Source organism: Vulpes vulpes, chromosome 1, assembly GCF_048418805.1.
Source record: "Vulpes vulpes isolate BD-2025 chromosome 1, VulVul3, whole genome shotgun sequence".
NCBI classification, from domain to species: domain Eukaryota; kingdom Metazoa; phylum Chordata; class Mammalia; order Carnivora; family Canidae; genus Vulpes; species Vulpes vulpes.
Genome location: NC_132780.1, coordinates 49,510,356 through 49,523,396, shown reverse-complemented (window position 1 = coordinate 49,523,396; position 13,041 = coordinate 49,510,356). Strand labels below are relative to the sequence as shown.

Genomic DNA, 13,041 nt, shown 5'->3' with positions numbered 1-13,041 from the left:
TGCTTTAGGGACAAGAGTGTCTAGTTAGGGAATCAACACCAACATTAGAAATCATTAATGATCCCTGTCCAGTGGAGGGCATTTGAAGTGTTCTATAGGTTTGTCATAGCAGCCCAGGCTCTGTCCTTACGGAGTTTCTAATCCAAAAATGCATTTCACCTTTTTGACTTATGGGAATACAATAATTTAAAAAATCCTAATGTTGCCAATGTGTAGACAGAAACATGGATTTTTTAGAGTAGCACCATCCAATAAAACTTTCTGTGACCATGGATGTGTTCTAAATCTGGGCTGTCCAATATGGTAGCCGCTAGCCTCCTGTGGCTATTGAACATTTGCAATGTGGTTAGAGTGACTAAGAAACTCAGATTAATTTAAATTGCCACACATGGCTAGTAGCTACTCTATTGGACAGCACAGGTTTGTGGGATTCCTGATCATGTACGTGTTCTTCCCAATTAAGTAAAGGATATTATCATATTAATGGTAAAGCTCAGAACATAGGCTGGAAATGGGCAGGTCTTGGGGACCAGGATACAGGAGTTCCAGGAATGGATGGGTTTGCAGCATGGCCAGTCTGGTTTGGACACTATCCCTGATTTTGTGTTTCTCACTCAGGTTTTAGTTGCCAGGGAAGAGTATCTAATTTGCCAAGCTAAGTCAAATGCCTGATTTTGGACCAGAGGAGGATCAGCTTAGTCTTCCTGGACTGGCATCCAATGAGAAGAGTTAACTCTTCAAAGGGAGTTAGGCTGCTTTTAGGAAGTGTTACTCCACACTGGGCTGCTCCAAAGCAACAAATGTCCACAGCAAGTTTTTAAAGCTCATGAGCCAGAGACTGTCAGGAACTTGTCTATAATAGAAAGAAATTGGGTTTACTGAATAAGGATGGATGTGCTGTTCTCTAGAAGAATGGTAGACTGTCATGCTAGGAGGGAGTTGGGATGGACTTTATAGCAAGTCGGCTTTTGCTTGATGGTCTCAAGAGGATTTAAGAAAGAGAGGGTCAGTTCTGGCTTGGGAGGAGGTACAATTAATGATTGTGTATCAGTAATTTTTATCTAGGAGGTGGGAAGATTAAAGTGAAGGTAGCGATTCATTGGTAAAGAAGTCACCACTCACATACAGCAGAAGAGAGATGTTTAGTTACTTTAGTGGTTGCTGAGTGTTCTCATCACTGTCTTGATTCAGACATGGTCAGCATGGTCCTGCCTCTTTACACTTTGGGAATGTAAATTCCTATGCTTATTAGGAACCTTCCAGTCTAGCTGACAGCTGTGAGCTGTCACCCTGGGGATTTCACTTTCTTAGTCTTCGAAGTTCATTAAAACTGATTATATTTCCAAGCCTAGATTTCCTCCTAGTGACTTAGAGAGACATCCAGCCTTTCAAGGTGTTACCTGCAGTCAGCTAATCACATCCATAAGCACTCAGATAAATAGGTACCTGAGGGATGTCCTGCAGAGTTACCATAGCTGGCACGCTGGGCACCATTTTATTAGTAATTCTGTAGATTTCTTTCATGTCTATCCTTTTTATTCCTTATGCCAAGTGAATACAGTTTCTGATTGAAGGGATTTCCTTATTACCCTGTATAAGAATCACGGGGAACTTTTCCTGGCTCCTAAGACCGAGTCATTACAATAAATGGACCACACATTAGTAGGGGAACTGCATCCCCCACCTTTATGACACATCCCATTCATGAAACTTCTTCCTCATATTGTTGATGGCATAAATCTTCTGGCCAAAATTAGTAATTAACTAGGGATGAGAACTTGAGGCATTAAGACTTCAAGTTTCCCCATAAATGAGTAACCTGGCAGGCAGTAAAATTTACCAAGGGAGCTTTCCCTCTTTCCTCTGAATTATTTCATCTCTTGCTAGAGTACTACTGGCGCTGCAGAAGGATGTGGCACAGCTGGGCTCCTCAAGCAGGCCCACATCTTCTGATGCTCTCTGATTATTGGGGAGTGTGCTGTTAGCTTTCGTTTCCTGGTATCTCTCTTCTTCCAGGTGTTTCTTTTCATCTTTCTAGGCACTTGGTGAATTTGTCCTGGTGGAAAAAGATGTCAAGATAAAACAGAAAGGAAAGATTTACAGTCTCAATGAGGGTTATGCCAAGTATTTTGATGCTGCCACCTCAGAATACGTGCAGAAAAAGAAATTTCCTGAGGTGAGTGAAGGAAGCCTAAGGCAGTAGCCGGGAGAATGCTGCCTCAGTGGGTCTCTGTTGGGGTGGCAGCTTTGGGGGCCTGGCTGAAAGAGGTGGATGCTGCTGTTTATGGCTCTGGTCAGTATGAGAATGGCGGAATCTACCTTTCTTCATAAATCAGCCACATTTTTCACAGCTAAAGACCTACTCAAGATAATACTCCCTAGTTGAGTTTTTCCAGGAGATGTTATTTATAAAGAAAACAAATTTCCAAATTTCAGGGTTTATTTAGGCCAGAACCTCTCAGGTCATTTGCTTGCTGAACTACCACCTATTAGATTCTGATCCCTCACTTATATTTGCTTTTAGGTGAAATACTTATATTTGAAAGTCCCATTCATATACCCTAATATCAGGACCTTGTATTTACCCCAAGCTTTAGGATATTCTTTGTCTCTCAACAGGATTACCAAGTCCTGGACTGCATGTGGCTACTAATGCAACCCAAACAATCCATTCAGTATGTTCACCATACTAAGAGAGATTTTAAGACAGATATGGGAGCAGAGTCAAAGAATTTCCAGATCAAGTGTGTCAAGTCTAGTCTAAATTAGAAGACGAATGCAAGCTTGTTTATAAGTGGGACCTTCTCTCACCAAATTCTGGGGAATGTCAAAAGAGGGGCCCTTTATCCTGTGATGGAAAGGCAGTGGTATGGTTGCCAGCTTGGCTATCCCTGGAAGTCCTCATGAACTCCAAGGGAAAAGAGTTGGTGATTCCATGGTCCCAGGTGGCAGTCAGTTAACAGGATGCTGGGACCTGCCTTTTTTTTTTTACCTCACACTGAAGCTATAGAGAGTTTTCTACTTTCTTTCATTTATTTTTATTTTTATTTTTTTTAAAGATTTTTATTTATTTATTCATGAGACACACACACACACACAGAGAGAGAGAGAGAGAGAGAGAGAGAGAGAGAGGCAGAGACACAGACGAGGAAGAAGCAGGCTCCATGCAGGGAGACTGACATGGAACTCGATCCCAGGTCTCCAGGATCACACCCTGGACTGAAGGCGGCACTAAACCACTGAGCCACCTGGGCTGCCCTTTTCATTTATTTTTAAATTGAAGTTCTCAAAAGTCAGTTTCCTGTACCTCTCTTTTATAGGGTCATATTTTGCCATCATGTACAAACCCATCCAATATCTTGAGGGCAAAGTAACAGGATGTGAATGATAAAGTCAAAATTGTTTACAGGTTCCTGGTCTTGGAGATGTTTTATAGTGGTTCCCATTCTAAGCTAAAGTGCCTCCTCTAGAGCCCATAAAAAAGATATTTATGTTACCACTAAAAAAATAACAGTTCTATACAAAGAATACCATAAATGTCTTTGAAGGAGAGGTTTCAAATGGGAAATAAGGCATCAGCTTGTGAATGACCAACAGCAGGTTGGTCTGCCTTTAAATCTTACCACAGGATGAGCTCCCAAATGGAAAACTACATAAAAGGGTAATTATAAAGTCAGGGAAAAAATAGGAATCCTTTGACCTCTCAGTAAAACTGAAACTCTTAGAAGATATTAAGATCTTTCCCAATTCCATTTTAACTTTTTCTCCTCTCAAATAATACTCAGTGCTCTTAAAAAAAATGTTTCTCTTGTATCCTTCCTCATAGTCCAGCTTAGATAGTGTTACTACTGCTAGAAGAAAGATACTCAGGTTCTAAGGTAAACTACACCTTGTAATTTTACAAAATGGAATAAATGCCTTAAGAAGATCTATACAGTTTCCCCAGAGACAGCTCAGGAGTAAGAAAGGTCAATTAGACCAGTGGCTCTGAAGAATTTTTGACTGTGAACATTAATAACAAATGCATTTTACACCTAATTCAGAGCACATGTGTGCCAGTGTGCATGTACACACTCACACAGGCCCCACTGAAATAAATTGCCTTAATCTCGATGTGTTTTAAGATACTTTTACCTTTTCACTTTTCTATTCAATTCTGTTCTTTTTTTTTTTTTTTAAGATTTTATTGATTTATTTGAGAGAGAGACAGAAATAGAGGAGAGAGCACAAGCAGAGGGAGTGGTAGACGGAGAGGGACAAGCAGGCTTCCCCTTGAGCAGGAAGCCTGATGGGGGGCTGCATCCCAGGGCCCTGGGATCATGATCTGAACTGAAGGCAGACGCTTAACTGATTGGGCCACCCAGGCTCCCCTATTCTGATCTGTTCTGATCTGATCTGTTCCATTCTGTTGTGTTCCATTCCATTTGTTTAGATTGCATCTCATTTGAAAAAAAAAAAAAAAGCATGTTAGTAATCTCTCATTAAATGGGCTTATCACCCATTAATGGATTTCCATGCACACTTGAAAAAGTACTGTGCTGGGCAGTTTCTTAGACATTTCTTTATATCAGGAAATTAATCTACAGATACAGAATGGAGATAATGGGACAAAAATAATGTAAAGGGAGTGTATGTGTTACATACAGGACAGATTAACATTGCTAGAATAGCCTGTGGATGGCCACCCATTACTGCACCCTGTTTGCTGACAAATAGGTGGGACTCATGCAGTAGGATCTAAACAGCAAATTATTCTCATCTCCTCCTCATTCTGCAATAGTTGTTCAGTGGAGCAGTCCCCTTAGAAAATAAAAAGTCAGTGTTCACTTATCATGGAAATGGTAGACTATTGAGCCCAATGTATTAATCAATATTTCAATACTGATTCAAAGATGAGACCCTTCTCAACAGCAAAGGAAGGGACATATTCCCCAACATAAAGCAAGTCTCCAGAATCCTCCAGTTGTTTATTAATGTGAAATTCTAGACTTAATATGCATCTGCCCCTAGCATAAAAGGAGTTGTTTTGTCTCTAGGAGGTTTTGGCTTTTCTTGCTTGCTTTTCACATAAAATCTCTTAACAAGTTCCATACATTGAAGACTAGAGATTAGTTGATTCTGGCCCCAGGAAGTTTAGTCTACATGTAACAGCAGGAAAGCAGTGTGAATGCCAGGTAGTTTCCTCAGGCAACACTTGAGAGTCCAGGGAAGGACTTTCTTCTTGATGTAGAAACAATAATCATTTTGACTGAAGTGCTGGATATTCTTGGGAGTGTCCAGTTCTGACTAATAAGACAAACAGGAATACAATGAAACCCAAGTTGGATTCTGGAATATCCGCCTATAAATACAAAAAGGAATTTTGACTTTGGTCAAATGGGGATACCCGGTGGGCATCCTCCTGGCTGTGGTGGAGGTTTGCAGTGATCCCTTAGAAAGATTAAAGGGAAATTAGGGAAAGTAATCTGTGCCCCCTTCCCTCAGCAATTCTCTGTGAAGAGAGAGGGACAGAGGTGAAGGCAGGAGAGGCTGGCCTGTGGGTGTTGGCATGAAGCTGTCGCTTTCTTTATTTCCTTAATTAAGTACTTTTAACTCTTTCTAAAGAAAGAAAGGCGCAAAGAAGATAATAAATAGTTTGTAATGTTTCCACTTGATTGAAACTGGTTTCTATTCTTGTTAACAAAATTTAAAAAGTAACGTATCTCAAAAGTTAAACATAGAATGACCATATGACCCAGCAATTCTGGTCCTATGTATATACTTCAAATAACTGAAAACAGATATTCATAAAAAAATTGCACACACATGTTCATAGCAGCATTATTTACAATAACCCAAAGTGAAAAAACTCAAATGTCCATCAAGTGATGAGTGGATGGATAAAAGGTGGTACATTCAGAAAAGGGAGTATTATTTACCCATAAGAAGGAATGAAGAACTGATCTATACCACTGCATGGATAATTTCAAAAACATTTAAGTTAAGTGGAAAGAGCCAGTTGCAAGGATAAGGTCAGTGTGTAGAGACATAAGGCAGATTAGTGGTTGCCAGGGGCTGATGTGAATTTTACTTCAATTTTATTTTATTTTATTTATTTATTTTTGAATTCTACTTCAATTTTAAAATGTAATCTAAGATTAGGGCATGTAAAGCATACAGAATTATGCAAAATTAAAAATGAAAGCCTCCCCCGTTCCTTAACCCCAGCCAAGTTGCTCTTTCCAGGGATGACCACTGCCAAGTGTTGCTTTTATTCTTTGAGCTGGGGTGGCAGGAAGGATTACGCTCACCCACCTCCATACCTGCCCCTTTTAGAACATCAGGCAGAGCATGTTAGTCTCACTGATTTTCTTTGTCATGATTTGGAGATTGACACAAAGCTGCAGCGGAGATTCCAAATGTGTGTGCTTGTGACCTTTGCAGGTGTATCTGTAGGACACATGTCTTGCTGAAGTTGCTGGGTCAAAGGGTATGTGCATCTCACATGCTGATGTCACCAAGTATTCTTCAGAAAAGTTGCATCAGTTTATATGTTACGGCATCATATGAAAGAGTGCCCATTTCCCTGTGTCCCTGCCCGTGCGAGATATGGTGAATCTTTTAAAATTTGTGTTCATCTGATGGTAAAAAGGTGAACCCTGTGGCTTGATTTGCACATATTTAATGATGGCTTATGTCTTACAACTTTCCTTGTACTTACCGAGCATCAACTTTTGTCTTAGTAAATTGCCTATTTCTGTCCTTAGCAAATATTTAATTAGTATTATCTGTTTCTTGTTGCTTTATAAGCACTTAGTAAATGAAGGAAACTTATCTTTTGTCTGTTATTCATGTTAGAAATATGGGTAGACTTTCAGCTTTTGATCCTACAGAGGTATTTGCAATTTTATATTTATTTTTCTTTGTAACTAATGGTTGTGTTCTAGATTATGAATTAATGTACTCATGTTTCCTGTACTGTACTGCCCAGTAGAGTAGCTACTAGCCACATGTAATTACCAGTAAATAACATGTAAAATTCTGTTTTCATCTACACTTCGTCTCGTTACCAGACCTCACACATGGTTACTTTGGGCCAGTGGTTATAAAAAGTGTTTTCATCACTACAGAGAACTTCATTGGACAGCCTTATTCTAAATTATTTGTGATTTTCTCCTTTCAAGTCTTTCTCCATGTTGAAATAATCTGGGTGTAAAGAATGAGGTAGGGATCCTTCCCCCCTCTTCTCTAAGCAGCTTGCACAGTGCTGTTCTTTGGCTAATAATACTGTCTCATGCTGATTGAAAGGTCCTGTTCAGCATAAATGAAATTCTCATCTTTCTTAATGCCCAAGACTAGACTCTATTCTGATCTACTGGTGGGTGTTTGCATTTCTTCTTTGCATATGTAAATATTATTAATTCACTGTGTGCTCTTAGATTTGGTAGAGATACTCTTTCCTTGTTCTTCATTTTCCCAAATGTTCCGGTTTTCTTTGCCAGATAATTTTAATACCATTTCTCTCAAGTTTCTTCTCCCAAAAGTCTGTTGATATTTTCTTAGAATTTTATAGTCTTAGCTCTTATGTGTAGGTTCCACTTTGAGTGTATTTGTCATGTGGTATAAGGTAAGTTTTTGGTCTATTTAAAAAATTGGGTTATTCATTTTTTTATCATAAAATTTTAAATTAATTTATTTTTTAATTGTAAGAGTCACAGACAATTCTGCATAAGAGGTACTGGCACAGGGTATTAAATAAGATCTAGAAAATGAGGAAGTGCTGTCTACTAAGTTCCAACACAGAAAAGGTTAGGCTATTTGTTACTAATTGTTAAAATGATTTAAAATGAGTCAGAGAATATGCACATATAGTTAGTTTCATAGACATTTCCATAAGCACATATAATTCCATGTAGATCTATATTCATAGCTACCATCCCCACCATCCCTGTTGAACGTACCATTGATTCCTGAACCCTGAACTCTGTGTTTTGAAATCTTACTCATTTATATATGCTAGTCTTCCCCTTCAGTTGGTGAGTTCCTTGGGGGCAGAGACTTTCTGATTTTGGCATCCTCAGAGCCTGGCCTGATGCCAGGCAGAAATAAGATACTGAAAAATTATTTATTGAGCTGAGTTTACACAAGATTTCTGTTCAGTGCTACTCATATTATTACCTAGGAGAGTAATTGGCAGGTTTTGTATTCCATCTATATTCAGGGTTCGGAATCACCTATAGTGCCTGCTTTTATTGCAATTCAATTCTTTTTTGTTGGGTGATTATCTCTTGCTTGTCTAATCCCATCCTAAATGCTGCCAATGTCTCCTTTCCTTAGAAGACTAATAGTTAATTTCTTTTGCTTTGCCAATCTCTTAAGATACGTGGTTAACAAGTATCTAATCCAGGTGAGCATCTTGCCTCTTCTCTTTCTGCCTTCTAGGATGGCAGTGCTCCCTATGGGGCCCGGTATGTGGGCTCTATGGTGGCTGATGTACACCGAACCCTGGTCTATGGAGGAGTCTTCCTGTACCCAGCGAACCAGAAAAGTCCAAAGGGCAAGGTAATTCTTTTTCGTCCACAGGCTGTATCTGTCAGTAAGCCAGTTGGAGTACCCTTTCTCTTCATGCCTGCTTTTTGGCTACTGCTCTGACCTCTTCACAGCAGTTTGTGAGTGCGTAGGTGGAAGAAAAATGAACTATATTTCCCCATTAATAAATTTTGAGGCTGTAGTAGAGGCTGAAGTTGTTATTGGCAATTTTCACTACCCTTCACATTCCTTGGCCTCATGCCCATCATTCACCATGTGTCAGCTGTGGTCATCTACCACCTTCTACATGCTGTGCCTGTAGCTTCAGCACCACCTGATTCTGGATTATAGACCATTTGAGAATCTAACAGAAGGTATGGATCCACTTCCCAGGGGAAAGAAATGCACATAAACAGATAAATTACATATGTTTTTAGGGGGTTCACAGATGACTTGAAGTCTACCCATGAATCCTCTGGAGAGTTCCCAAACTCCAGAATAAGAAATTTGGTCAGAACTTATTCAATACTTCTGGGAAGGTAGTTCCTGGAAGGTCTTATTGCAACTTTATGACCCAAACCCTAAAATACTTATATTATTAGATGGGAATCTTATGACCCAAATGCATTTATCTTGAATAGACCCTCCCATGGAAACATGTCTGATTTTTTCACCAATAACAGAGATCATTAAGTAAAAAAATCAAAACAAAGATCTAATACACTCTCACATATACCAACAACTGGCCACATGTATATTTGTCTCCCAGGATGTGCAATTTGAATTACTGGAATGACAGTTTCAAAGCCATGATAAGAAATCTAAGAGCACATGAGACCAGAGGGAAGATTTTTAATATGCAGATTGGTGTATCAGGAGTTTCTCTTCATGTGAATGTTTAGCTCAGGTATATCATAACCTTTAGAAGTAAGAGTTACAGACAATTCTGCATAAAAGATACTGGCACAGGGTATTAAATAAGATTTAGAAAATGAGGGAGTGCTGTCTACTAAGTTCCAACACAGAAAAGGTTAGGCTATTTGTTACTAATTGTTAAAATGATTTAAAATGAGTCAGAAAATATGCACATATAGTTACATGGACATTTCCATAACCACATATAATTCCATGTAGATCTATATTCATAGCACCATCCCCGCCATCCCTGTTGAAAGTACCATTGGTTCCTGAACTCTGTGTTTTAGCTTTCCTGGTATCTGTGTGGGCATTGCTGTATTTTTTGTTTTAATATTTTATTTATTTATTCATGACACACACACACACACACACACACAGAGAGAGAGAGAGAGAGAGAGAGAGAGAGAGAGGCAGAGACACAGGCAAAGGGAGAAGGAGGCTTCCTGCAGGAGCTCGATGTGGGACTCAGTCCTGGGACTCCAGGATCACGCCCTGAGCCAAAGGCAGATGCTCAACCGCTGAGCCACCCAGGCATCCTTGCTGTGTGTTTTTGGGGTGGGGTGATTGTGTATGCCTTTTCTCCTGTGTGTGCTTGTCTCTGTTTATCTGTTTAGATTTAGTTGCAGAAAAAAGTAGATCACGTGGGCTGCAGGCCAAAGTAACATGAAGACCTGCATGTTGTATTTAAGATGAATTTACTACAAGAACAACTTTAGGTGAAGGGCAACCTTGGCTCAAAGACAAATTTTATGTGAGGATGCTGTACTTTTTTTCTTAAGTATCTGAATCAAAATGGTACAAACAAAGGCCACTTGGTGACAATCGGAGGCTTTATTGTCAAACATCCCAAATCCCCTATCCTCAAGCGCCCAGAGCAAGGAAAAGGAGAGGAAAGAGTGGAGTGCTACAAGCTGTTAGGTAGCTGTGCAGGACCAATTGGCCTCCAGTGTCCCTCCTGTGGATGATCAGGGACAAAACTCGCAGATCCAATTGTGTCCACACCCAGTGGGGCTTCTTTGCACTTGCCAGGATACCCATTACTCCAAGAGCTGGAGGTCTAGAGTAAGGGTAGTGTAGTTTTTTTTAGTGTAGTTTTACCAAAATGGCAGTAAATGGCCCCCTGGAGTCTTGACTTACTTTCTCCTGAATACCTGGCTCTCCAACCTAGACCAGAGACATTTTGCTTCCCACCATGAAATAACAATAATTCAAAAATCAGCAAGATTTGACTGCTTCTCAAAGTAGTTTCCAATGATCTTCAGAATGGATTTGAAGCAAAGAAAAAAAGGCTGCAGAGAGCTGGCTTCACCATTTTGTAAGCCGATTACAGAAAGGAGCTTGTTTTCTTTTCAAAACAGGTTTTGCACAGCCTTTGCAGCTTTTGGGGCAGGAAGGAGAAGATAGTAAGATACTGAGTTAGAACGTGCAGCTAGACTGTCACTCTGAATCTGATGTGATGTATGTGGGTGTCTGGTGGTGTGGTGGGGTGGGGGTGGTGAGGAGGGAATGACAACACAGAGAAAGAAACCTAAAAAAGCCTTTGGGTCCAGCCCACTTCAATTCAATTCCCCAAGGACTCACTGGGTACAGGGCAGGCACCTGCTAGTTCCTATGGTACCTCTTAGAAAAGGCAGTCTTTCCTCAGGATAGGCTCGGCCCTGTGTCCACGGGCCCAATGTAGCAAGCAGGGCACAGGCTGACTTGACCCTTCACACCCCACCCATTTCTGCCTTCCACTGGAAGGCCACGGGCGAGGGACACAGGAGCCTTGTCTCCTGCATCAGACAGTACTAGGAAGGGAGGTGCCACAGTGATCCGCCAAGACAGACTCTGTCCCTGCCCTCAAGGGTGAGCATGTAAGGAGGAAGGCAGATATGAAACCAACCTCAGTGTGACAAATGCATGTAGAAGGACGTGCAGGATGCCGTGGGAGTGCAAGCAGTGGACGTTAACTCAGTCTCAGTGGCCACGAGAAAAGGCCATTTAACCCCACAAACTACCTAGTCACGTTGACACTTGAGATGTGGGATTCCTCCACACGATCTTGGATGGGAAGTTATCCTAAGAGGCTACCCCGTACTCTCCAGGTGACCTTCCATCCCATCCAAGCTGGACTTCCTCCTAGCCCTAAGGCCTCACATACAGAGGCTCCTGACCAGGCCTCAGAGTCAGTTTGCCTCACTGCTGAGCCAACAGCAAACAAGTATCTGGATCCCATACTCTCAGGGGGAGGAGGCAGGTCTCTTGTACACACAGAGGTCACAAGACAGTAGATACTAACCAGTGGTGCCCCAAAGACATGGCGATGAACATCATCTGATGCACCTGGGCTTCTGGGGGGTCGTGACCTCTGGAAGCTCACTCTGCTGGGGTGTCCGTTCATTTGGGCTAACAGACCAGAAGTTCAGCAGCTGCAATTCCCTGTTGAGCTTTAAAAGGGGCATGGCTTGGGATATCTGGCAACTTGCAGAGCTTTTCCACCTGACTCTGTTTCTCCCACAGCTCCGGCTCCTGTATGAGTGCAATCCTGTGGCCTATATCATAGAGCAGGCTGGAGGCCTGGCGACCACAGGCACTCAGCCCGTGCTGGATGTGAAGCCAGAGACCATTCACCAACGAGTCCCCCTCATTCTGGGGTCCCCGGATGATGTGCAGGAATACCTCACCTGTGTACAGAAAAGCCAGGCAGGCAGGTAGTGGGTTTGACCCTGAAAACTGCCTTGTCTTTGTCTTGTCCTTTTTATTAAGGGCCCTGAGTGAACAATAATTATTGCTCAGGTGCTGATGGGTAACAAAAGGCAAAGCTCTTAAATCACACCAAGAAGATCACAGCAAAGTGCTCCTCGCAGCTCTTGAAGCCAGAGGCAATTCTGTGCTGGGTGTGAAGGGCTCAAAATAAAAACCCACATGTGGAAAGAACAACTTTGATCTGTCTTCTCTGGTGAACAGCAGCTAATAGGGTTATAGTACCAAGTGTGTCGGCCAGGGAATCGGCCACCACAGACTTGTGGGCAAAAGTTTAGAGCTCACTTAAGAATTTGTTTTGGTTCTTTTAAAATTTGAACCTAGTGGTTCCAAGACAGTGGAGTAGTAGGGGCACCTTGAACTTGCTTTGTTCTTCCAGTACAACCGGACCAACCTTCACCTGCTTTGCAAAATTAGGAACAAGATGGGAAGAGTACAGAAACAGTCTGCATATTTGGAGCAAGTGATTCTGGCAGAAGCAAAGTTCGGAGCCCTGAACTGGGGGATTGGGAAGCCGCGAGGCCCGAAAGGGAGGAAGTCTGGTTCTCGGAGCCAAGTCAGGAAGAGGGAGAAAGTCGGCATCGGTGGCCAGGGGATCCCTGGGTTTTGCTCAGGGAAAAGACTGCTCCCTTTTCTGGAGGGCCTTGGAGCAGCGGGTGCTTGTCCTCTGCAGACGAAGGGCCCCCGGGGAGCCGCGGAGGCGAGGCGCGCAGGCGGGTCGGAGGGGGGCGCCAGGCCTCCGCGGGCGTGCGGCTGTGCGCGGGCGCCGCGGGCATTGGCTGGGCCTGGCTGGGCGCGGGCCGGGGCCGGGGCCGGGGCTGCGCGGCGCGGCGGCTGCGGGCGGCCCGAGCCTTCCCGCCAGGGCCGCGG

The 13,041-nt window shown here is 42.3% G+C and overlaps 1 protein-coding gene across 1 annotated transcript in view; it reads left to right on the top strand.

Annotated features, from left to right (window-relative positions):
* FBP2 (fructose-bisphosphatase 2) overlaps positions 1-12,345 on the top strand; it is a 31,343-nt gene extending 18,998 nt beyond the window's left edge. Inside the window, exons 5-7 of the mRNA XM_025984234.2 lie at positions 2,039-2,176; positions 8,422-8,541; positions 11,929-12,345. Coding sequence (XP_025840019.1) covers positions 2,039-2,176; positions 8,422-8,541; positions 11,929-12,123 — 453 coding nt within the window. The 3' untranslated portion in view covers positions 12,124-12,345. The remainder of the gene's footprint in view (positions 1-2,038; positions 2,177-8,421; positions 8,542-11,928) is intronic.
* The last annotated feature ends 696 nt before the right edge of the window (positions 12,346-13,041 follow it).